Consider the following 27,572-nt stretch of genomic DNA (forward strand, 5'->3'; position numbering starts at 1 on the left):
AAAAGCATGCAGACATCAACCAGAGGTTCAGTAATTGTTAAGACCAAACATCAGAATGGGTAAGAAATGTGATCCAAGTGACTTTGAGCATGATTTCATTGTTGGTGCCCAAAGGGGTGGTTTGAGGATCTCAGAACCTGCTGATCTCCTTCAACAGTCTCTACAGTTAACAGAAAATGGAACAAAAACAAAAAACATCCAGTGAGCAGCAGTTCTGTGGGCACAAATTTCTTGTTAATGACAGAGGCCAGAGGAGAATGGCCAGACTGGTTCCAGCTGACAGGAAGGCAACAGTACCACAAATAACCACCTGTTACAACAATGGTATGCAGAAGAGCATCTCTGAACACACAACATGTCAAACCTTGAAGTGGATAGGCTACAGCAGCAGAAGACAAATAAGCCCATAAAAATAAGTCTAATAAATACCTAATAAAGTGATCACTGAGTGTGTATATATAGTTTTGTAATCACGTGGTTAAAGTGCAGATTTTCAGCTTTTATTCAAGTATTTTTATACATGTTGGTTTCACCATGTAGAAATTACAGCAATTTTTATACATTTCCAATTTCAGGGCAGGATAATATTTGGACAAATGGATTAGAGGTGTTCCTGGTTAGCCAGGGGCCGGTTCCACAAAGCAGGATTACTGAGTTATCTCAATAACTGCAAAATATGGAACATGAACTGAAGTCCTGTTCTAGGTTTTACTAAGCTAACTCAGTAATCCTGCTTTGTGAAACATGCCCCAGGTGTGTTCAATCACTTCCTTCGTGCAAGTATAAGAGAGCTTTCACTATCTAGTCCTTTGATTGCCTTTTGGTGTTTTTCAACATAAGGACCAAAGTTGTACCAATGAAAATCAAAGAAGCCATTTTGAGGCTGGGAAATAAGAAAAAAACAAAACAGCCAGAGACGTAGACCAAACAATTAGCTTACCAGAACAAACGTTTGAAACATCATTAAGAAAAAGAAAAAAAACATGTCCAGTGGATATATCTGATATTTCTATATTTAAATACAAAGTGAAGCACTATTCAACTGCTAACTAATTTTACTCTTCTCCCTTTCTCAAATTAATTTTTTTGTTTCCCTGGTATGAATTTATATTTTATACAATATATTGAGTAAGACATTATACCTTACTCAATATGACAGACCATCAATATGGGTTCATAAGACACTCATCATTTCTGTATTAATAGATCAAAACAATATCAATACAACTTAATCAATAATATTATACATATATAATCATAAAAACAATCAGTGTAAAAATCATGATTCAAATAAGGAATATACTAGTAAAGTACTGTGCTAGTCTGATAAAAGTGACTAAGACCTATGTAGCAATACGTGCTTTTTAACTTGCAAACCATTTTTTGGAATTTCCAAACGACTCTGGAAAAAAAACATATCCTTATAACAAATATCCCCTCCTACATTGATACAAGCAACTATTTTTGTCTCCTGTAGGGCACATGAGCCAGACAGTATATGATGTTACAATCTGTATAACATGGCATTCAATAAAAATAAAATAATATTTTTGAAAAGACTTTCTGATTTTTTTTTCATCCAAGAAAGCCACAGGTAAAAACCTTAAAAGGCTGGTCTCAGGAGGATTTGCCTAAAGATGGTGGTGGAGTTGTCCGAATGTAAATGCTTTTTTCAGCATTTCCGATGTCACTCCCTTGTCTGTGCACAGACTCAATAATGTGACTGAGCCATCAGGTGGAGAATCTGCTGGGCCGGGGTGGAGTGGATGAAGGCACGCCTTGATACAAATTGGGATGCAGCGAAAGTTCAAGTTCTAATTTGGTGTGGGAGGGTCACAGGTCAAGGGGTGTAAGACAGGATGTCAAGTAAAGTGGAAAATCATTGTGAGGCCTGTGAACAGTGATGGGTGCCCTGCTGAAAGAATAAATATTACCAGAAATGTGTTGCCACTGTTGAGAAAATCTCATAAAATGTGATGATTATTGGTATATAATTGTATTTTTTTCTTACTTTATTGGGGACAAATACAGTAAAACTGTAATATGTTTTGGGATAGTATAAAATGTACCAAATATTTACATAGTATTTGATTAAACAATTGGCGGACAATTCAAATCAGAATAAACTTTGGTTGGACATAATCTCAGATTTCATTTTCGGTTCAAAATAACACCTATTAGAAAAGAGCTTTATGGATTTATTTGCGTATTTGTGCACATTTAAAGAAGCTATCTGCACAGAGTTCTCTTTTCTTCTTCATTGTCTATTTACAATCTACTGGGTTACGATCCACTTGAAGAATAAGGCACAAGTTATAAGGTAAATTCCCTATGACAGTGTGAACCAGAACAGACCAATGATGGATTCTTTTCCAGCTTTTGCAAAGCCCAAATGTAATATATTTTTAAACAGCGATTTACATTTTTCTTTACAGGCTTCTGAATTCACAGCTGTAAGCAAGTAGCATCTCTATCGAAGGAGAAAGTTGACTATCATCAACATCCTTAGAAATGTGTCCATCCAGCCACTGCTTTTTCACACTGTGAGGCCGCTGGCTGAGCTACACTGTCATTGCCCTGGTAGAGTAATCTTCTAGCGCAGCTGGTCCAGGCCAGTTGCAGGCACCCAGGTTACTGGATTGGTTAAACGTAATGAGCTGGGGGTTTCATTGAGGCATTACACCCTGCAGACTGAAACTGCTTCTTCCCTGGCTGGTGCTTTGCTAATGCCAATGCCAAACAACTTTTCATAGATCATGACATGCCAGTAGTATTGTGGATGATAAGCCCTGGTGCTTTACATAAATTCCCAGCGAATAAATTCAGGAAATTATAAAAAATATCACAGACTGAAATCGTTAAGACAGCACTAAGAGATGATGAACAGATCCCTCATACAACATGATGCATTGCATGGTGGCTAAATAGTATCGTGCTAGTCAAGGATAAAATATTGTAGGAAATGCAATGTTTTAAAAACTCAAAACACATGTGGGCTACCAAAAGCAATGATTACTGTTTTTAATTTGCAGAGTACCATCTGTGACATTTATCCATATCATCACATACAGAGACTGTAGCACTGCACAGCAAGACCAGTATTCACTTAAATAAGCCTTTTTAGGCATATCAGGGTATTCATTCAGCATTTAGAACAGATGCATTTTTGCATTCGTTTTGCGGTTACTAAGCAGTTTATTTGAAGAAAAATGTGTACTTGCATTTATATGAGACTATTGACTGAAAACCAATGTCTGTGAATAACTTATGCAGACTACCTGATTTGGAAAACTACTTAATTTGAACAATTTGCTATTCACTTTAACTGTTGTCTTTGAAAGCAGTCAGATATATCTACTTGGGCTTTTCTTGCAAATCCCTGAACAGTTAATAAACAAACTAGAAAGTATTGTCACTGCCTTAATGCCGCAAACCAAGTATGCAACACTCATGGTTAACATTGTTTACACACAGACAGCTCCAAATGGACCTTCATCAGGACAACCCAACTGTTAAGTGTGGATGGGCATGGAATTGTTTTGTTTTTCTTTATATAAAAAAGTCAATGCTTGGTAACATTCTTGCTACTCCTGAACTAGCTAGTTACTACTACAATACTTGTGCTAAAAATCTGCACTTGACAAGCATGAAAGTGTTTCTTTGGCATTTTAAATACTTTACTGTTACTGTTGATATTTAACTTGCTGCATAAATATCAGAAGCCAATGAGCTAGATAGCTAATCAAGACATCTTTCTTCTGAAGAGGTTTACATAAGGGAAAAGCCATGAACCCACATTTTAATAGTCTACCTAGATTTTGTCCTCCATCCATCCATCCATTGTCTTAACCCGCTTATCCTGAACAGGGTCGCAGGGGGGCTGGAGCCTATCCCAACATACATTGGGCGAAAGGCAGGAATACACCCTGGACAGGTCGCCAGTCCATCACAGGGCACACACACCATTCACTCACACACTCATACCTATGGGCAATTAAGACTCTCCAATCAGCCTAACCTGCATGTCTTTGGACTGTGGGAGGAAACCGGAGTACCCGGAGGAAACCCACGCAGACACGGGGAGAACATGCAAACTCCGCACAGAGAGGCCCCGGCCGAAGGGGATTCGAACCCAGGACCTCCTTGCTGTGAGGCGGCAGTGCTACCAACTGCACCATCCGTGCTGATTTTGTCCTCAATAAAAGTTAATTTATTGGGTGTTAAAACATGTATTTTACCTCTCTGCTATATAGTTATCTAACCCATTTAATTTATCTTCCTCTCTGAAGTCTCCAAAATAGTATGCATGCTTTGACTTTCATTTGGGTCATATGTAAATTATTGCATTGGGCAATGTGTTTGATTTGCGGTCGGAACAGTGGTGGCCACTAGCGGAGTGAGTTGACAACATCGATAAGGTATAGCTAAGAGTGGTCCAGACCAACCTTACGAAAGTATCAATTACAGAAAGTATACTTAGCTATGAACGTTTCGGGAAACACCCTGAAACGTTAAGGTACAGCTTAAGGTATAACTTACGAACGACGTAGCGTTAAGAAGGCTTCGGGAAACGCAACCCAGAAAAGTGTGATTATGGCAAGCAGACGAACAGAATTTATTCACAAAAATAAGCATTAATAAAATTTCTAATCAGACTGCATCGTGTTAATAGGCCAACAATAAATTCCGTTTTCCGATTCGAAGATCTGGTTTCTTTCTTTATGGCGTTCCCAGTACTAATTGTTGTAATCGTTCTCTGTTTCTGGTTAATTTTCGAGCCATAGCTATAAAAAACTCGAACGTTCCATTCCAAAGACTAATGTTTTTCCGACGCTCTAATGATCGCAGTGCTTCAATAGCCTCCGAGGATCGCTGACAGGACGATGTGACTGGCCTAAGCCTAGCTAAATGATCGAATAAAATACATTTTACATTTTAAACATTATAAGTGAGATCGACATAAAGTGAATTAATGAACTTTTGCAAGATGCGTTGGGAATTTCGTTTGCGAAACGACTAAATTGTAGAAGGGTTTCTGTGTTGTCTTAAATAGGCCTAAATTGAAGACTATAGGCTACAAGTGGAAAATTTACAGTTATTTAGCCTACAAGGCAAAAACTTAATCAATCACATTTAGTAGCCTATTCCCTATTCCCAAAGTTGGCCGAGCCTACTGAAAAACCAAACCAAGACTTGCCGAACATCTACTTTTAATCGGCATTCAAGCACGCATTACAAATTCCTTATTCAAAATAATGTACCTGGCCATTGGTGAATTCACTGTCAATTAAAAAAACCCCAAGAACAATACCGTAAATAACAGAAAGACATACATTATTATTAATAGGCTATTATTATTATTATTATTATTATTATTATTATTATTATTATTATTATTATTAGGCCTATATTAATAAAAGCAATAATAACAACAACAACAACAAAACAATAATAGTAGCAGCATTGTGAGTATTACTATTTTTGCATACATAGGTACAATTGTATTCGACTATTGACATTTCGACATGCATTTATTAAATCCCACAGTGCTTAAATAAAAATACTACAGATGCAATTAAACCCAAGTCTGTAAAATGGTGTATGTATATATTCATGTATATTGACCTATGTATGTATATATGTATAAATGAAAATAAATACAAATAATTGCACCCAACTCTAACTACTAAATGTGTGAAAGGTATAATTATTTGACAGAGATATGGATCTTGAGAGCACATTTTCTGCGCTCGAAGTAAAAACACATACGGCAATAGTAATATGAGTGAAGGCTTATTATCCTTCACATGTCCCATGTATTACATTACATTACATTACATTACTTGGCATTTAGCAGACGCTCTTATCCAGAGCGACGTACAAGAAGTGCAAATCAAACACAAGTATAGTGCGAAGAGGACCTGAGAGGACAGTACAGTTCCGAGTCCTAGTGTATGTGTTTGTACTGGTGGAGAAACCCTAACAATCAGCGTTTCTCTTTATATGAATTATTTTATTTATTGCAGTATTTTAAGTTATATTCACTGAGTAAACCTTCAGCTATTATCTGAGGTGACGTTTCCCCTATCAGAGATTCACATAAAAACATGTAATCGACTTAAGTCCATTAGGCTACTCTAAATTCATGAAGTAAGCGCCGTTGAATACATTGCACAGAAGAGCGATGTTTCAAGTTGGAGGTTTCTTCATTAATATAATTGTTTTCAATACGAATTGCAATGTTTCTCATATAAGTAAAATATTTAAATAAACCCCACATAATTCTTCTTCTTCTTCTTCTTCTTCTTCTTCTTCTTCTTCTTATTATTATTATTATTTATGCCTTTATATTATTTGGGCTATTATCACAATTCGTTTCATGTAGGTAGACTAGTAGAACTAGCAACAACAATTCTACGAGTAGATGTTTTCCTCTCAGGCAGTCAGACAACTTGAAGAAGACCATCTTTAAGCTCATCCACGAGTGTGAGGCAATTCCTGTTGAACTCTGTTTGAACTGCGATCGTGGCAATAAATCATTTTTTTTCTCGCGCGCGCAAAATGCACCTCTCTCTCTCTTCCTCTCTCTTTCTCTCAGCCACTTATTATTCCTCCTCGACTTTCATGGCTCCAGAGATGCTGAACGAAAACATCGATAAAGCATATGGATGCCTCCTGTGTGAAATAAACGAAACAATTGAAATGACATAATGACATAAAACGTCGAACTGCAGCGAGGCAAAAGTAAGGTGGGCATAGGACCAATATTTTCGTTTCAGCCATCCTTACCAAAATCCACCCAGCCATTCTGGTAATTTTTAGCGATAATGTAGCTTAGCCTATTTAAATGCGGGTCTATTATAAAATATTAACGAACAAATTAGAAAAACAACACATATATGAATCAGGTTGATCAAAACAACAATTCTTAATCCATTTTATTTAACTTAAGCCATCAATTTGCCCTTGTCGTTAAAACATCTACAATCTGATAATGTTCAGGAGAACTGGTGGGAATGAAGAAAAGGCGGGAGCGAAAGAAAGGACGTTAATGGGCAAAGGTATAGTCTCTGGTTATAACCATGCATACAAATGGACCTGTCTCGGCAGCGTCGGAGTAAGATGTATGACTCTATTGCTTTCTACTGCTGTAAACAACGCGGAGTAAAAAAAGGTGGCGGGGATGGGGGGGAACTGCAGTCAACAGAGCGTAGGAGCTCCCTAGTGTGGACTACAATCTCGCGAGTCGGCACTTTATGCTTTTCATGTTTTTGACATGTGATGTGATCAAAGTATGTGTTTGGTTCTGCTATAACTTGTTTAGAATGCTGATTAAGAATATAGAATAAAAATATATTCAAACCTGTATAAAACAGCATTTTCTTGCGAAAATAATGTTTTAATTTGAAAATCATAACACGCCCACACGTGCAGATACACACGCGCACATGCACTTTAAGCAAATGCAAGCATATTAATGAACACATGATGAATAAGTTTTAGTTAATTAGTTAATCATTTGTAATCTTACGTGACAGTATTGTGTCCTTTAGGCGTTGTGGCTTATACGAACACCTTCGTACACGGTGTCTAAAACCGAAACTTTTCCGCTTTTCCACTTAAATTCTATAGTCACCTTCTGCTTCAATTAACCTTTTAGAGTGTTGACCGTTGTCTTTTATTTTACATCAGCGCAAGGCATATTCCTTGTGAGTAGGCCACGCCAAGACAAAGTTCTGACACGTTGTTATTATGATATCTACAAAGCTCAGATATGATTACTCATTAAAAATTATATTTCTTAGCACCAGTCAATGAAAAAAAAAAGTGTAGAAGTTTCTACATAACAATATAACATATATTATACGTTCAAAACCAAAAAAAAGTTAGTACTGTTTTCTGACACAAAATCGTGGTGTGAATGTCCTATTTCCATTCATAGCATTTCTGTGACTTACTTAAGTCATTTGGTACTTTACAAGCCAGAATTAACTCAGTAGAGCCATTACCTATGTATTACACTTTATTTCAGTTTACGCGTTTATTTCCTGCTTTCAAACTGAAATCAAACAATGCATCTGTTACATTGAGTTAATGTCCAAAATAACTTTGAAATTAGTCTGTTCCTCAAAGCTGTGCAACTTCGTAATAAAAAGAGGAAGATAAGGAGTCTTGTAACAGCATCTTATAACATCGTGTAAATTACATATATTTTCAAGTTTTAATGGTATATTTCTAGTATGGATTGGAAAGTACATTACCATTCCAAAAGTATGATGAGTGTAACGTTGGGGGAATTTTAAACCTGGGGATGGGGAAAACCAAGTAACTACTTCTAGCCTAAACTGAATTAACCCATTACTAACTTAATCGATAAGAGATCACATATTACGCAGTGCCATATTATCATACAACTAAAAGCAACATGTTGAAAATCTTCTAACCACATAAAATATTTATATAATTAAGTAACAAATAAGTGTTGTGAATCAAGGCCAACGTAATTTTAGCCCTCGGATACATTTTCTTTGTATGAGAATAGCATGTGGAAACGTTATTCAGTTAATCCCTATTTCATTTTATTTTATTTCAGGCACTCATACATTGAATAAGTCATGCATTGTATACACTTTATTATTAACAGATAAAATGGCTAGTGTTTGTACTAACAGCTTGATACTGATACTGAGTTTCACAGCTGAAGGGTAAAACGTTGCCACTGTCGTGATTCAGGAGGAATGACCAATGGAGGCAATCTATACAGTTGATAACATCTGGAACAATCTACAGCAGGGAGAGCCGAACACTCCATCATTGTTAAGCAGTATTTGTTAAATGCATGGCTGTTTCCATTCATATTTTACCAACAGGATGAGCATGCCAATACAATGCCTGCCGAATTAATTACTTGGTTTAAAAAGCGTACAGATTCACCCGTCTTTCTGCCTGCGTGCGTGAATGCGTGCTTGCGCGTGTCCAAACCCTGAACAACATTGTCTTTTGCTACCGCGTCCCATCGAATCCACCCAAGGCTTCACAATGAAACCGCCAAACCCTTCGCTTCGCCTTCTCATCCTGAATGTTATGAGAAGGCGAAGCGAATGTGTTTTATGATGTAAAAACCCTGCCTCATTGAAAATCCCAGTTGCAATGATTTTATTAAAGTGTGCCACTCATACATTTGCATTGTAAGTGCAGGCTAAAATACAAAAACACGCTACACACGCGCGCACAAACATGCACAAGGGAGAGACGAAGAACATCTGCTCCCCCGGGGAATTTGAATGAGAGAATAGATAGATTTATGGCATGCCCGCCACTGACCAATGCGAGTGCCGCCCTGCTTCTGGACAATAGCTTGACGACCCCTGTTTCAACCCTGAGCTCCTGTGCTGCTGCCAGAGACACGGATACGCGCACAGCATACACTCAAGCTCCCTGGCGTTGAAACCAGAGGCGACTGCATTTATGAGAATTGGTTTACTGGAAGGGGCACAGAGAACAAAAGGGGTTAGCTTGTAATGCGGGTAGTCTGATATTGTGATGGTGTTTTAACTAATGCGGTTTCTCGCCATACCTGAACCACACTTGGCTCAGGGGATAGAATGTTGATTCAAGTTTGTTTCACAGCATTCCAGATTGCGTGGGGGGTCCTTGAGTTTTTCTTCTGGTGGGAGGGCGGAACCGCTTAAAACCTGTCATAAATCAATACGCTACACCGGAATGTACAACTGGATCTGTGCAGAGTTCAAAAACAACTCCTGAGGTTTCGAAACAGACATGAATTGCCATACAATGTGCTAACTTCGGGCAGTCGAGGACTGTGGGTTGTACACAACTGCAAACACACACGAGCTGTTATTTTTTTATTTGATTGGCATTGCGGACACAGATATTTTGGAGGCTTCTAAACAAGCGGCATGGCAGTAAAGCTATTTCAGTATAATCGTGTATATATAGGGGCAACCATTTCTTATTAAAATCGTTATTTTAATATAGGGTAGACAACACATATTCCTTGTAATAATAATAAATGAGTTCTCAAAATTTGCCAGAGATTGGCCTGTAAAGTTTTCCCTTGAAAGTAGATTATGTAGTGTAGAAAGTCAAGTACCAAGCAATACAAAGAAGGAACACATGCAATTGAATGCATTATGACATTTCCAGTGACTACACATTCAAACTCAATGATAATAGTGATGATAACGACGATGATAACAATATCATCAAAATGATCATGAATATGTATAAAGAGTTGCCTCTGAAAGCCTTGACACTATAATAATGAAGCAAATAAAAACAGAGACCATAGAAAGTTGCTTATAGAAAGGCAACACTAATCGATAGTTGACACATCAAAGGCTGAAATCAGAACTTAAAAATACGCAGAAAATAATTACGTAGTCGAAAAATAGTTTTGTGATAATTGCTAACAAACTATTTGTGAATGCAGATTACACACGTCCTTTCTCTGATATTTTCTTGAAGACCACTATCACCAGCACAATTGCATGCAATCAACCCTGTTCAGCATAGTCAACCAGAAAATAACGTATTATTTATTAAGTTATTACTTTTTACTAATTTAATGTGAATGACGTCCATTATAATGCATTTAAACAACGCGAGGATTTGCCTCATATATTATAATGAAAACGTTATTTTTTGTAAGAATAAATAAAATGTATTATATTGTTATATGTTTTAAGAATACATTTGATTAGAACAAACATTTGTTATAACTGATGAGAAATTTATTTCATTTGACATTTTAACATAATTATTTTTGGAGTTAAAGCCATGCTGCTTCACGTTTTTTGTCATTTAATTAGCTGGTTTAAAACCCAAAGTAATCACGGAGCTGTGAAGACTGGATGCAATGACTGGATCAATGAGATCAGAATGACAAGTCGGTTACAGTCGTAATAAACGTTCCAATTCTGGATATCACGGACCGAAATTCATAATAAAACACCTGTATTACGTTTTTAAATTATTAAAATAGCTGGGAGATGAACTAAAACGCTTGATAGTTCATGACAGGTCGGGCCTACCACATATTCAAACAGTTCCTATCAGTTATAACATCTGCTTCGAACTCAAACATCTTTTCAAGGAAGATCTCTTTTTTTAGATTAAAAAAAACGGACCTGCCTACGCTGTTCCATGTCTGTTATAAAGGTGTTAACTGTAAGTACTTGTTATCCATGAATTTACTATGATTTACTTCAGATATTACTCCATATTTACACTGGATACTGTTGCGGTCTGGGCGGACACCAAATAGCACTACTCGTGCTCCGGTCTTCCCTTGGTGTAATCGCCCCCAAAGCAAATTATTTACTCTGTCTGAAGTAGGGTCACGACCTCTTCCCACACCAGACCCAAACCTGCGAGTAAATACTACATTGGTTCCTCAAATATTTATAAGCTCACAAGCGGGCGAATCCCGAGACTTTGCCTAGTACTAATAATGACTGCAAGAGTGTCATACTCGCTACGTCCATCAGTATACAGAAAGAAAACGGAAGAAAATCCGAGAGATGCTGTCTGTCAAGCGCCTAAATGGCCAAAGCTGGCAACAGTCATAAATAGGGCTTGAATATAAGTTAACTTTCACTTTTTAATCGAAACTGCTTTATTTCTGACGACAGAACACCTTGACATAAGTTCACGTTTGCACTGGTGTGCCCTTGCTGAAATTTGTAAAAGTTTATGAACGTGATTGACACGAATGTCAAACTGAATATTCTCCATACATTAATTACGTGTCAATTATTATGCTTATCTGCAAATCATCCAAGGTTATTGTAGATGCATAAATTAATTAATTTAATCTGTGTGCACTACAATTCCCATGACGTTTAATTGGAGTATCTCAAGAATTCCTACAGAAAAAAAGAAATAAATTATGTGCGTTTGTGACACCAAATCTGACAGAAATCAGCTTCACAAACAAGAGGACTAAAATAAAGAAGAAGAAAGAAAGAACTTCGTGTGTGTGTACGCGGAACCACTTCGTGTACTATAGGATCGTAAAGCACAAAATGAAGATTTTGACAACAATTCACAGTGAGAGTCTTTCTACATCTTCGAGTAAAAAAGTACTTTGTGACAAGTGTGTGCTTAAGGTTTTTTTTATCTGAACATTACTATCTCACAAATGCTTTCTGTCCTTATTGATATTGACATTGTTCTGATTGCTGTATATTGACATATGAAATTTTGCACTTTTGGCTTTCTGTGACCATGAGTCCTTGGCAGTACCACAATGCGTTTATGAGAAATTAGACATTTAGGACGTGATTAAGCATGGCATGAAGTCACGTAACCTGCTTAAACATTTATGTATCTTCAGAAACAACTTTTTTCAATGGGGAAAATGAATATATACCTTACTATCATAGTTATAGGATAAATCAGTGACTGATTCGGAACCCCAAAGGACTCCAAAGGATCAACATAAAGATGACTTACATGCATGTTCTAATGTTACAGTAGTAGGCTACCACCGTTATTTAAAGAACATTGCGGCCCTGCGTCTGCCCTGTGTAGTTCAGTATATAATTCCAAGGTAAACAGAAGACTTCACACTTCTGATTTTTTTTTAATTACAGCACATTTTACCACTGCCATTATTAGCGTTTTACGTCTATTAAGCAGGGATATAGACCTAGGATAGTTACGAACCTATAAACCTACTTCAGTCAGGATAATTATAAATTATTGTCTGTGAAAACCATGGTTATTTTCACTCACTAGAAGTTGTCAATAGTCATTGGCTTTGACTAATGAGAGGGATTTAGATAAGGTGCAAAATATAGTCATGAATTTGTTATTAAACTACTGCTTTCAGTTATAGGTTAAAATTACAGAGCGGAATTTAGGCAAAACGTGTAATTTTTATTCCTGTTACCCCGAAGAAACACAATGCTCAAACGCATGTTTCCTCTGGTCTAATAACATGGAAGAAACCTCAACAAAGAAATCAAACTTGGAGGACACATAGGACACGTTGAGAGAGCCTGTCAGGTCACAGGGTTGTAAAGGTCGGCCATCCCGACTGAAATGTGTCTAATGGGACAGAAAATGTGTCCTCCGAGTGAACCCAGCCTTTTTCGCAGTTCGCCCAAAACTTCAATAAAGTACCTTTTCAGCCTCGCGACATGGAGGCGACAGGACGTAGAAAGAGCTTGCAGGGACGCTGGGATTGTGGCATGCACATTAATTTCTCTCTGCTGTCCGGCAGCATAAAGGCTTGAGAATGCAGTTCTGAGCCTGCTGTTTCCATGTCTCTAGAAAGTCATGGCCAAGTCAGACTAACGCCGAGTGCCTCGCTTTAGCCTGGGAGATGATTCTCGTCTTATTTAACAATTGTCCTTGTATAAGTGTATAGTGTCGTGTCGTGTAAGACACAGGAAAAGTTTAGCTTAACAACATTCAGTCTCAAAAGTAGCCTACTTGGACCCAGAGCTGCGCATATTTAAGGTTGAGTGCAATCCGTTGTATGTGTAACTAGTATTTGAAGATCTTTTATCAAATAATTTGCGCCTTTGAAAAAAATAATACTTTTCTGTTTCTGCCAATTTGAGACAGTATGTCACGCTGGAAGTTTTGCGTTATGGTGCTAAAGAAAATGACAATTTCTAAGGTGAAAAATCAAAGGCGTAATCTAATTATAATGGTATGCTATGCTCCTATTTCTCACTCAAAGGAGAACACTCTGAGCACAAATATAACATTTAACTCCGTAAGAAACAGTTGCGCGGGTTAGACGTGAATCTGGCTGAATATATGACATTAGCAATGCTGTGAGCATTGTAAAGCACATGCATCCAAAAGGATCTGTACAATGTGATTTTGTTTGAAAAATAAACGACATAATGAATCCTATAAGCATGCTAAATTGCCAAATTATCAAATATATATATATACACAGTATCATCGCTCTCACCCTTCTTCCTTTTAAACGGCCCCGTGCAGGCTTGTGCCATCTGGTGTTTTTTTCCAGGTTAAATAAAAAAGAAATGTAGTCTCCAAATATTTTGGTAATGTGACCAGTTACTGTCCCCCAGAAATTTCCCCAGCGTTTTATTTGCAATCACAACAGTGCCACTACACAAATAAATCTTAAATATTTAGGCCTAATTATGTTTTCTTCCAATGTAACAGGAGCTACACATTTCATACGTCCATATTTTCTTTGTCTGGCGGTGACCTTTGACGTAACAAAACCCAACCGATAATAAGTTAGGCCTCTGTTCAGCAGTACAGCATAATACATTAAAAGTACATCTATCTATTTATATCAATAATATATAGATACCACGGTTATTTTGTAGCCTACCAGTTATATTGAAGACTAAGCTATTTGAAGTAACTATTAAAGCTATTTTATTTGCCTGAAATTGAGGGAGGAATGGAAGTAACTGTTTTAGTCTGAAAAACACATTCTATACCATGCAAGGTTGTTAGATTACAGATGTTCAGGGCCCACGACTAAAATCCAGAAAATACACCCAAAGTGTATAGGTTACATCGATTTAATTGGCCTTTGTAGTAATCAGTTTATTAAAATATAATATAATCTGTTTTACAGAGTTAATGAAATCGATATAAAGGCTAAATATTGCACAAAGGAACATGTAAATACACCCCTCCCCCTCGTAAAAAAGGGGGGGGGGATCTAAAAACAACCAAGAATTCCACTTATTCCACTGATGGGAAAATCAACCTGGAAGCAGACCCCTCTGATCAAGAGTGATGAGGTCTTGTGGGCCATACCAAACTGCAAACTAATCGAATGCACTTGAAAATTGACTAAACACAACACACATAATGCCACCGTTCTGTAGCTACCTAAAACATAGAATAACTACAACACGAATTTTAACACGTGTTGAAGACAGTATATATTATATATGAAAATATATAATAATATATACATGAAATCCGTGGAGAAAGCCATGGATTAATGTAGTCAACGTATTTTGATGAATATAGGCCTATGCATATTCCAAAAAGCAGAATACCCAATATGAGCCTTAGCAAACTTGTGGCCAAAACTAGATTTGGGGAATATATGAAGGATAACATAAAAATATTATCAATGGCTTGAAACACTATCATGTGAGTTTTCTCAATGCTTGGAGCCAAAATATGCCATTGCTATAAGATGATTCAGAATACACACTACTGATGCCTTAAACGGTACATTCACGAACATGTTTGAAAAGCTCAGATTTCTGCAATATGTCAATGCTATTTTGAGATCACCGTGTCTGTATTTCAACAACGACGCTTTACTTTCACACGTGCTCTCGTTGGAAAGTGCCATCATACTCAGCAAACATTTGTAAACATAATATGTGAGGCAGCACGTACATAAATGAAAACGACCCAAACGGATATGAAACGAATTGACACTCACTGTTTTATTGAGCACTATTTAGCACAAATACACTAAACTTATTTTATTGCATTTCACAATGTTCAGTTTTAATCAGTCTAAACACGTTATCACCACAAAAAGTACTACTTCCTAATTGTATTATGACTAATCTTATTTTTTAAGATTACTCCAAATATCTCACAGCATTTAAACTGAATCCACGCTTTGCTTTTTCAAAACAAATAAGCTCAATTACTTTCCCACATAGTAAGTTAACTGCAAATATCTCGACAGTTTTGTTTATAAAATAAATATAACAATTGTGCATGTATTGACGCAAATGAGAGGACACATTTCCTGCCATAACTTTGCCTGCAAGCTTTTGCTAAATTGTCATTATCTCTCTTTCATTCAAAACAACTTCTGAAAAATCACTATATTTCTATTTTAAATAAATAAACCCTGATGTGTGGCGTAAACAATCTGCAGGTATTTTCGCAATAATCCATGCTATATAACATGCATTTTATATAACTGTGGACTGAAAGGAAAACCTTTTCTTACGCACAAGACAACGAAGAAGAACCAATACATATAAAAGATGTGTGTGTGTGTGTTTGTGTGTGTGTGTGTGTGTGTGTGTGTAGGTGTGTGTGTATGTGCGCGAATGAGATAGATTGTGTTTATATTTCATAAATAATCAGTCGTCTTCTTCCTCCTTCTCAGCGAAATAATTGTCTGCCTCATAACCTTGTTATATCCTCATCTTGTTCGGCTCCGGGTAACCGCAAATGTTCCTCGGTAGCTGCCACCGCGTTAGAAGCCACAACAGCCGAGACAGTGCCAGCTGACGACGTTGTACTGGACGCAGATGATGTGCCCGTAGGAGCAGAGGATCTGACTTTGGTGTTGGGTAGCCTATGGTCTTTTTTCCACTTCATCCTGCGGTTCTGAAACCAAATTTTGATTTGCCTTTCAGAGAGAACCAAGGAGTGAGCGATCTCGATGCGTCTTCGCCGTGTTAGGTAGCGGTTATAGTGGAATTCCTTCTCCAATTCTAAGACCTGCTGGCGAGTGTAAGCAGTCCTGGACCGCTTGGGCTCTGCTCCATTGTAACTGGCGTTCACTGGAAGGGGAAGAATTCAGAAAGAAAAGAGAGAGAAAATAGAGGAATAAGGAGGGAAGAAGGGGCAAAGCGAGATTGGCGTGAGTTGAGATATGAAAGAAAGTCGTGAAGAAAGGAAAATCGGGGACAGTATTGCTATTATCTAATCATCTACAATGCTTCATATGAACTTGTCTTGCTCTCTCCTTAATGAGAAGGACGTCCATAGTGAGAGAGGCGCTGAATTATTTATTCAACATTACAAACTGAGTTTTTTTGTCGCCTCTTCTTCTGTCTCTCCCCCTCTGCCACATATATAACAGCGAAAGCCACATGGCAATACGGCTGCCCAGACTAGTGCCTCGGCCATAAAATTTATGGCGGGTGTAATTACTAATGCCGAGTCGTAAATCCGCCTCAATTGTGTCGTTTCAAAGACTCCTCTCCCATCGTTGCACGGACGAGTTAGGGGATTGGGGTAAAATAAAAACGAGAGAGGGGGGAGCACGCGCAAGTGAGGGAGAGAGTAAGAAATACACATAAGTTGCCTACCGGTGCTGACGTGGATTTTCCTCATCCATGGGTATACTACGGGCTGCTTGGACGAGACTGTGCTGTTAGGATGCTCCGGGGTGGCTTGGATGCAGGCGGGAGGCACAGCCGGTGGGGTTGAAGGGGACGTAGGTAACGGTGGGGGCTCACGTGGAGCTGCTTGCGCTTTCCCAGGGAGCAGGTGTCCTGAATGGGATAGCCCGTGCCCTCTCTGGGTCTCGGGCTCAGGGATGCTTGCACAGCTATATTGGCGCTCCTGGTAGGTCGCCCGCGAAGGATACAACTCCTGGTGATGATGCTGGTAGCCAGTTTCCCTCGTGCGGCTGTAATATTCGGGGCTGTGGTCTGGGATGTAGCTATTTTGCGAATATTCCTCGCATGGAGGAAATTTCGGATCGATGTAGTTAGAGTCCATCAAATACGAGCTCATGATCATTAATTTCTGGAGTGGAAAATAATTTTTCTACCTTTGTCGTTTTTCTGCTCCATAAAGCCCTCCTACTTGCGAGCGACCCTGTAAAGTTACTTTTACCACGTGACTCAGTAGTCCAATAGCAGCCTGCAAGCCAGTCCCCGGATAAGGAAACAAATGTTTATTCGCAACGTACCCTTTTTGCATACTGGGAACGAGTCTCTCTCTGTCTGTGTATGGACTGTGTGTGTATGTATGTATGTGTGTGTGTGTGTGTGTGTGTGTGTGTGTGTGTGTGTGTGGTTACGTGCGTCAGTGTAGGTGCGCGCATTGTGTTGTAGGTGTGCGCATTGTGTTGTAGGTGTATTTGAGCAAAGTGGGACACACACGGTGGTAACTGGGTATAAAATGTATATGAAAAGGGAATGAAACAGAAAGAGAAGGAGGATCTTACGATTGCGCGAAGGGCAGCCTGGCAGGCAAGTATTGGTGGTGTTGGCAGGTACAGGTAGCTTCAATAACTCAGACGGTGAAAAAACACTGGAGTGACGAGATTAAATTCCTTGGGCAGGGGTAGATTTATATCCCCACTGTCGTCATCCGACACCAGACTGCGGCATACCTTGGCATACGAAGAGAAAACAATAAAATTATGCTATGAAAGTGTTGCTTGGCTGCACCTAATTTCCAGAGATCAGTGATAGCTTGTCATGAGCTGCGTTCCTGTTCGCAGTATGGAAACAGAGAAAGTAGGAAAAATGTGGGTGGTGACCTTTCAAAACAAAAAAGTAACAGCGCCCAGCAGCCCATCCCAAAAATATAACAGTACCTTAATTGAAATAGCGTGACCTGATAGGCAATATATAATATTTCATAGATGGCCAATACTTATAAATACTTATAACATATAACTAATTAACTGCTTTCACTATCATCCTCATAATTATCATAATTATCATCATTATAACGTATTCTTATTATTATTCTTATTATTATTATTATTATTATTATTATTATTATTACTACTACTACTACTACTACTACTACTACTACTACTACTACTACTACTACTACTATTATAGGCTTATTCTGAACAAAGTTTGGGCTGTAATTGTAAGAACTATCCTATCATTGATAGCAGTCTCAGAAGTACGGACACAGGGCCTTGCGCAATAGGCTATAACATCGAGAGCCACAGCAGAGAATAGCCTGTTGACTGCCTCCACTTTGTAAATAATCGCCGTCATTGCTTTGCCATATTTTATTGGATTATAATAAAAACGACAACATGAAGTTAGCCGTTTATGGCTTATTTATGAGAATCTCACGAGCCAACGATGTCGGAAGCTTTTGGCTGAATGTTTTGAGGTTTTATTGGGCTGTTAAAATGCGTAAATCAATCACTTCCTGTGATCCCCGCTCCTTACCTCGCTTTACGGCCTCCCAGTCCTCACACATTTCCGTAGTCACCCGCCATCACAAATCCATGTGATTCTGCCATTTCACCGGTACAGTAAATGCGCGTTGTGGTTGTAAAGTTATAATTAATGTATGTGTGCACATGCTTCTAACTGCGTCTTCTTCTGAATGGCACTCTTAGTGGAGTATGGAAGGCAAGGGCCCAAAACAAAACGAATCCTCAGATATTGAGAGTTGTATGAGGAACTTGTGTGGCTTTGGAATCGCCCATGTATTCCCGTAGAGACGAACTTGCGGTTGTTAATTGCTCACACAAATTCGGTTCTACAGGGTACATATAGACGACTTAAAAATCATACGATACCGACGTTGGCTATTCTTTTGGAAGCTGGAAATAGAAAAACTGGCCACCGCATGATAAAGCACGATTAGACCTACATTAATCATTGCAGCTGCTGCTACAACTACTACTACTACTACAACTACTATTACTACTACTACTACTACTACTACTACTACTACTACTACTACTACTACTACTAATAATAATAATAATAATAATAATAATAATTGGATAATATTACTAATAATAATCTGTTGCCCCTTTTTGATGCCAATGCTACTTCAAACTACTTACGTATATCATGTGTATGTGTGGCCAGCTTTCTTCGCAGGAAGGCTAACTGGTCATATTACACTACAGGGGCGTACATTACAACCATAGTTAAACAAAAAAACCTTGGAGTAATAGCGCTTTTAGTGGACGGATTTCCCACAAGTAGCTAGACCTATAGCCTATTGCTTTGCAGAGAAGGAAAGGTGCACTGACTTGTTCTAAACTTTTCAGTTACAATAGCATAAATTAGCTTATCAACAAAGCACAAAATGCAATCACAGATAAGTTGAAATTATATTTGAAGTGAATTTAACATTGTAAGCCTAAATGTCAAATGGATAATATTACATAACTGGGGAGCATTCCAAAGTTTCTGCGAAAAGGCCTTAAGTTAAATTACGGCATAACAATGGGTTAAACTGGGAAAGTGCAGAACTAAAAGTGGGTAGAGAAATGGTAACTTACATCTAACGAGCACATAGTAGACCAATATCAAAACTGAGCGGCTACATTATGTAGCCTACGATTCTCACCGCGTTACAAACCATGACCCTCAGGCCACGCTCTATACTAAAATATTTCAGAAATGACACAAACACAGAGAAGCACTGCTCTCTCTCTCTCTCTCTCTCTCTCTCTCTCTCTCACACACACACACACACACACACACACACACACACACACACACATATACGAAACACTTAAAAATTGATAGAATAGCGATCATAATAAAAACAAACATTTTCACAAACGCATGCCTTTATGCCTTTAAAACATGCTTTCTCTTTCAAAATCTTTTTAAAAATCCTGATTGCAACTGTTCACGTGCCCCCCTCCCCCATTTGTATAAATATTCAGTCACAATGCGGAAGATACAAAGCGCCCGCGTGACAGAGGACATGAAAAATAACTTTCCATTGTTCCCCAGGGTTTATTGTGCGCGTCATTACCATACTGACCGTTAGATAACCTGTTCCTCTCACAAGATCAATCTGGTTTTGGCGAGGAAATAGACATTAGAAAATGCAACCTTATATTTCGTGTAAAAATGCATCTTATCTGCTTTTTATCTTGGTTAATATTTTCACAATCATGTATGACATTACGGATTCGAATCGTTAATACCATTCCAATAGCGCTCCTGCTAATTGAAAATGTACAACTATTGATACAAATGCAAAAGAACGAAAGTATATTTCCCTTTGTGGAATATACATTATACATGCAAACGTAGATACCCATATCGCACCTCTCTCTCTCTCTCTCTCTCTCTCTCTCTCTCTCTCTCTCTCTCTCTCTCTCGCTCTCTCGCTCTGTCTCTCTCTCTCGGGCGCATTTTAATATTACTTAGACAGGCTGACCTGCATTTCACCTCTAGCGTTTGGCTCGTTCCAATAGTTCACTGCCAAGGAGTTATTGATGAGGAAACAGCAGTGAAATTTGTCTCCACACAAATGCCATTTAGATCTTGTGCCTTGTTCAATAACTAGTTATAACATAGTACCAGAAAAATGAAGCCCACGGGCGAAATAATTTGATGTTTAATTCTTATGCTGGAAAATGGCAAGCTGATATTTCTCCTATGTGTGAGTGTGTTTGGGCATAACGGCATTGGTTTCCCTTTTAATATTGCTGAAATACCCACCCTGCAAACTTATCCCTCCCCCAGCGTCCACCAACCCCCCATGGAAACTATTCCTTGCCCTTTATACGGCCCATGTGAAACAGTGAATCTATATCAAGTCTCTTTATGACCAGGGACACACAGTTCATGAACTCTGGAAGTCGGGAGAACTCTGGAACTGCCACATCTTTTCTGGGCTCGGTAGGCAATCGGAACTTTTACTTTCAAAGAACCCCCACAGCAAGGGTATAGCTGATCTGATTCTTGCTCTGTTACAAAATAAGATATTATGTAATTGCGTCCCACCTGCTAAAACAATTATGATGATGATGTTTGATATTATTATTATTCATAATAAATATAGTATTACATCTGCAACAACTACCTTTAATTGCCTTGTATTTTAATCACTGGAAAGTGAATCATACTAAAGAAAGAAATGGCTGACGACTGAAAGCTCGTCTTCTCCGAATAGTTTTCTATAGGGTTCTATTAACTAGTAGATTAACGGAAATTGAGACTGTTTCACAATGGACACGTAATGGAAATACTGTAGTAGTAATTTCCTCTGATGTTTTACATTAAGTTTTTTTGCCCGCATTATACATTTGGCCGGAAAGGAAAATGCACGATTTCGTAAAAAACGATAACATATTTGATTAGATTTTTGAACTAATTACAATTTGAAAAAATAGCCAATTTGTGCTTCTATCACCACTGTCTTCTTGGTCCTCTTTGGGTCGTAATATATCAAGGTGAAAACAGCTTATTAGCAATATGTACTGCACACACACACACATACACACACACACACACACACACACACACAGTGCATACAAAGCCCACCATATAATTGGAATAACTTTACTCTTTGTTTGTCCATTAGATGTGCAGCAAATAACAAACATGTATATCCTCTGTTTTATGCTGACGATTCTCTCCAATTGTGGAAATACTGAGCTGCAGGGACCGCGTGGGCGGTCGCCATAATTTTACAACTATAAACACTAATTAAGTTTACAGTAATGTGGTCCTCAATTGGCTATTAATGACTATCGTAATTCCTGAAGACAAGTCTGTGCTTTCCAACCGTGTCAATATATTTAACAGTGACATTAACGCAAGCACGAAACAACCTACATAAGTGCTGTTGTTAATTCTAATCATGTTATTGGAATTCTTAGGTTTTATCCCTGGAATCTCCGTGCGACTGATGTTCTAAGAACAGTTGAAGTTAATACATTTAGGCTAATAGTGATGTTCAGGTCCTGCTGACAGAGGTCCAGTGCAGTGGTAGTAGGTTTATATTCTTTGCAGTAGGCTCAGAATGAGGGGTTTTATAAACATTGTAAAGGGCAATGGATTTACCATGCCATACTAGCATACTGTAGGCTAAAACGGTTCTGATGTCAAACAAATAACGGAAGTATTTATTTAAAATTGTTAATATTACTACTGGGAAAGAAACATTTCTTTGTTTCAATAAAACACACAACTTCTTAGCTTTTGTCCTGCCGCAACATGTCTGATGGAAGCCCCTTAAGGGTAAACTGACTCGGCCAGTATACGTTCATTGGAAGTGTATATGCTTTTACAGCTATATATGTCACATTCATAATGCTCATGCAGCACTAGTTGAGTTACAATATAAAGTCAAACAAAATTGTATATACTATATATATATATAGCAGTGATATTTTGAATTCAATAAAAAATATATCATGCTGTCACAGAATTCTGATGATGGTGGATACTGCTGTAGTAGTAGTAGTAATAATAATAATAATAATAATAATAATAATAATAATAATAATCATGTAATTTTAGCATTCTCTCAGACCAGACTTCCGAAACCAGACGTTTATGTTTCGTTGCTTAAATGTAAGACTCATATTTACTGTATTAGAATTTTACACATTTGACTGTGTACTTAACTGGACAGCCGTCATTCTTCCTCAAATCACATATTTCCAGCTGCATTGACTTACTGACTGAGCAAAGGTTGACGATCTGTCATCAGTGTCACATAAAACGCATTTAGAAGCTACATCGCATCGTTTTCTTTGTGACATTATATTATTTAATATTGCCAGGGACAAGTTGACTTCTTGTTATAAACGTACTATATGGTGCCATCATGGGCGGCTGTCGACACATGCCTATATATGCAAATTGCATTAATGAACAGGCAATACAGAGGCCTGCATTACTCAAATACACCAAAGTAAAAATTATTAATATTATTGCCAGCAGCACTACACCAGCTGTTGAAAACACCGCCATTACTACTACTACTACTGCTACTACTACTACTACTACTACTACTACTACTTCTACTACTACTACTACTAATAATAATAATAATAATAATAATAATAATAATAATAATAATAATAACAATAACAATAATAATAATAGTAGCATCATAAAAACGACAACCATCATCATTTAATCAAATAACAGAGTAATTCCATTGGTCTGAAGTTGCCAGTGCTCTATTCCTTGCTGATTTAATATTCATACTATTAAAGAAAAGTGTGCTAAATTTTCTACACAAATGTCTATGTCATATCCTGCGAATGCTGAAGTCAAATACCGTCTAACTATACTGCTAATTAAACGTTTAGCAGCTATGATCCCAAAGTTAATCACAATACGTATAGGTAGCCTACTGCTAGTTAGCTTCACGTTGAAAAAGCTGCATGTTATTACAGTTTCTTGCTGTTTCCGTGTTTAAAATGTCGGTTGGGTAATATGAATAAAACCAAGAATGTACATGTGTGCTTCTTCAATATGCCCAACTTTTCCTTATTTATTGAAGTTATTTATTTTGTCCTTAGAAAGTTCTGCACTTTCCACTGTTATAGTAATTATTTAAACATGTTCTTTAAACATTTTTGAAGCAAGTTGATCCGAGAACCGAGGTTAAATAGCTACCAGTGACAAACTGTAATGATGAATTGAATACAGCGCTTTGTCTTATACAATATTTCGTGCTTTCTTCAAACATGATTTGCAGCGGAAGGCTACACAGAAATCAGCACTGACAGCAAAATCCATCTAATCCATCTCCAAATGCAAACTGCCGTTCTTTTGTTGACTTTTACTTTTTTTGCATGCTGTGTGATTGCCGAACGTAAGAGTATAATTAATCTAAAAAAATGCCCTTAGAACTGACAAAATGTGACGCATTTTACCCAGACTTTCCGCAGCAGATTTTTATTGCCGGCATGTCTATTGTCGAGGAACACTGCCCCCTCTGGCGATTGACAGTTCTACCACTGCAGTGAAACAGTTAAGGAAATTCGGAGGCATGGAAGGCTTGGAGGACAAGATAATAATAAGTAGGAACAGCGCGATGAAATACATAGCTACGTATATGCATAAGTACCCTGTTTCTCAACTGTGTCTTAATCGGTTCTCTTAAAACTAACATGAACTGCATTAACATTACGAACCCTACACATCGAGGGACATTTTTCCCATCCATCGTCAAATTCCCCAGTTTCTTTTGCGTATGTATTTTCGGTTTTTAAACAAACAATCTTTACAAAATTATTCACATAATAATTAGTAGCCTAGAAGAAACACGAGGATATTTGTTACAGGCTCATGCATAGGCTATTTAGTCTCGCACGCAATTACTTAATCACAAATTATTTAAGTACTATATGTAAGCGCATTATGACTCAAGCGAAATATGTGCGCGTCGATTGCAATCCGCGAACTAGTGGACACATTATAAACTACGGTAGCATATAGCTAACTAAACTAAATGATATTTACCACAACTGCTTTTGAGTGTTTCATTAACCAGTATTGAACACGATGGTAATTCGACCTTAAAAGGTGTACTGGTACCTCCACGCTACGAAACTTTAACAAATTATTGCGCCGTCGTAGGCTACTGCTTGCTTAAATGAATATAAAGGCTATATTACGTACTTAAGTGTTTCTGTAACGTAGTCTCTCCACAAGAGACAGATGCAAACAGACACACAGGTGTCTTCCGATCCTTGTATGAAGTGGAGCCCCTAAACAACGAAACCATCTGATTAAAATTAAAATCGCAAAATCCTTATCTTCTTCAGTTGAATGTCTCCCACTCAAACTAAACATGACTACAATAAATCAAGTTAACAGTGAAATGAAGTACATTGTATTTTTCCATATAGCCTATGATGTTCAAAAGCATTAATAATTGGGTTTCCCGATTCGTCCATTCCAGCATCTATTGATTATCCGGTTTTCTTCTGAACAATCTATGACAAGGATGGGTGCACCACAGGTTGAGTACTACCGAAACATCCCTATTAACCATAGCTTCTACAATTCGTACGGTTTGGAAACCATTTTAAGGGTTGTTAATAGTGAAATCCTTGACTGTGTGTGAGAGTAGGACAAAAACAAGAATAAAAATAATAACAATTGATATAATAAGAATAAGAATAAGAATTACCATAATTATCATAATCATCTACACAATTATAATCATAATCCTAAAAATACTACTACTAATAATATTATATGTATTTTTTATTACATCTTGTGATGTTCATCATTAAGTTAATCATGTTAGACAAGTAGTTAGAAGAGACCAGTGGAGGGAAGACAAAGGGTCTTCTCTTCAGTTGGAAACAACCCAAAAGGTGAACATCGTACTCAGATCCCAAAGGCATGAGCAGAGTAGGGATAGAAAAAGTCAACCTAGAATCAAACTCATATCCTGCCAAACAGGATTCCTTGTGCTGAACTGCGGTTATTCCTTAACAATTACTGGAACAGGAGCTGCCATATGTATCACATCCTGCCACAAACTTGAAATATGCTTTTAAATGACATTGCATGTAGATATTATTGCCAGAATTGTATTGCTACAGTCCTGATCAACACATTTATAATTAACTGAAAGATCTTTCAAGTGCAAAATGTGTAATGAACCAAAAACAATTGAAATCTAGTGGTCACAGTTAATAAAGGGCCTGGGTTGCCTACAGCTTTCATCAACAAAGTATAAGCTTTTTTCAGAAAAGACACATTAGGTTGCCATTTGTGATATTTACTGCTACACAACCAATGAACTCTTATTCAGATTAATCAGAAAGTAGTCTGCCCCTGCAGAAGTCAATCAACCATAACAATCCCATAGATCTGTCCCAATTGGAAATGTAAGTGAACCAGGGCCCTATGTTTTAGTGTGGGGTCATTCAGAATTGTAGATTTTCTACAGGTATAGAGCTGTCTGCTCAACCCAGTAATATTAGAAGTCAGCTGTCGCCTACTCCACACCTGCCTGGCAGCTGTTAATACAGCCTGACAGAGTAACACTTGTAAGTTAGTTTGTGTGTGTGTGTGTGTGTGTGTGTGTGTGTGTGTGTGTGTATGTCCAATAGACCATATGGAAGCCAGCTCGAAAGCAAAGGAAAGACAGGAATGAAAATAGATTTTGTGCATACTTCCAACGAGAGCTATGATATACAATCAGTGAGCATTTTATTTGGTATTTATTTGACTTATTGGTGTTCTGCTGCTGTAGCCTATCCACTTTGAGGTTTGATGTGTTGTGTGTTCAGAGATGCTCTTCTGCACTGGTGTAATGTGTGGTCATTTGCGTAACTGTCTCCTACCTGTCAGCTTTGACCAGTCTGGCCCTTCTCCTCTGACCTCTGTCATTAACAATGCGTTTCTTCTGGCAGAACTGCTGCTCACTGGATATTTTATGTTTTTGCCTGCAGAACTACTGCTGTTTTTTGCACCATTCTCTGCAAACTCTAGAGAAAAAATCCAAAAGGAGATACATTTCTGAGGATGGGGCAGAACTTCTAAGGGCAAACATATCCAGTGACATCATCTCCAGCCTGTGTTACCCAGAAGGTAACGGGCGCTCAAACTCCACTCTTGAACGCAGAGACTGGTTTATGGCCACCCATCCAAGCGATCACATGACACTCAAATTAATCTTACACATCTCACGCTGATGGCATGTTCAGGTTAAATAAGACAGCTTTAAGGTAAATTGGGACATTTATTTTCAGGTCAAATATTATATATTTTTTATTCAGTGATTGACTGCTAATATTTAAAGCTTATATGTCCCATTTTACCTGATGTCCCAATTTACCTGACATCACCCTAATAAAGTGATCACTGAGTGTACTATACGAGGTTACTGTAAATGGAACATGTATAAATGCGATTATCAGGGGGAAATCAGGGGGTTTAATGTCAGGCATTATACAACGGATAGGTCCGGTCCATTGTCTCTATTGGTCAGTTTGCATTCCAGCCATGCCGATATCTATGACCATACACACAGCTAAATAGAATGTTCACACATCTTTTAATATTACTCCTCATTTGTAGATCACCATTATCTACTTTGTAACCAAAATGAACGTAACTTAATATTATTAGATTATCATCATCTCATCGCTAGTAGCCTACAAAAGTAAA

At 37.8% G+C, this 27,572-nt stretch overlaps 1 protein-coding gene and 1 long non-coding RNA gene across 4 annotated transcripts in view; both read right to left on the reverse strand.

The window, feature by feature from the left end:
• LOC133110586 (uncharacterized) overlaps nucleotides 1–27,572 on the reverse strand; it is a 64,028-nt gene that overhangs the window by 4,718 nt on the left and 31,738 nt on the right. Inside the window, exon 2 of one of the 3 annotated variants that reach the window (XR_009704867.1) lies at nucleotides 17,915–18,082. The exons of the other annotated variants lie outside the window; for them this stretch is intronic. This is a non-coding gene — a long non-coding RNA (uncharacterized LOC133110586). The remainder of the gene's footprint in view (nucleotides 1–17,914; nucleotides 18,083–27,572) is intronic. 3 annotated transcript variants of the gene reach the window in all.
• On the reverse strand, nucleotides 15,411–17,516 carry LOC133109926 (homeobox protein Hox-C4a-like). The gene is made up of 2 exons (XM_061219683.1): nucleotides 17,049–17,516; nucleotides 15,411–16,517 (listed from the first exon to the last, which is right to left on the reverse strand). Exons 1-2 carry the CDS (start codon nucleotides 17,482–17,484, stop codon nucleotides 16,135–16,137), a joined length of 819 nt encoding a protein of 272 aa, XP_061075667.1. The 5' UTR covers nucleotides 17,485–17,516; the 3' UTR covers nucleotides 15,411–16,134.

This window comes from Conger conger, chromosome 14 (assembly GCF_963514075.1).
Source record: "Conger conger chromosome 14, fConCon1.1, whole genome shotgun sequence".
Taxonomy (NCBI): Eukaryota; Metazoa; Chordata; class Actinopteri; order Anguilliformes; family Congridae; genus Conger; species Conger conger.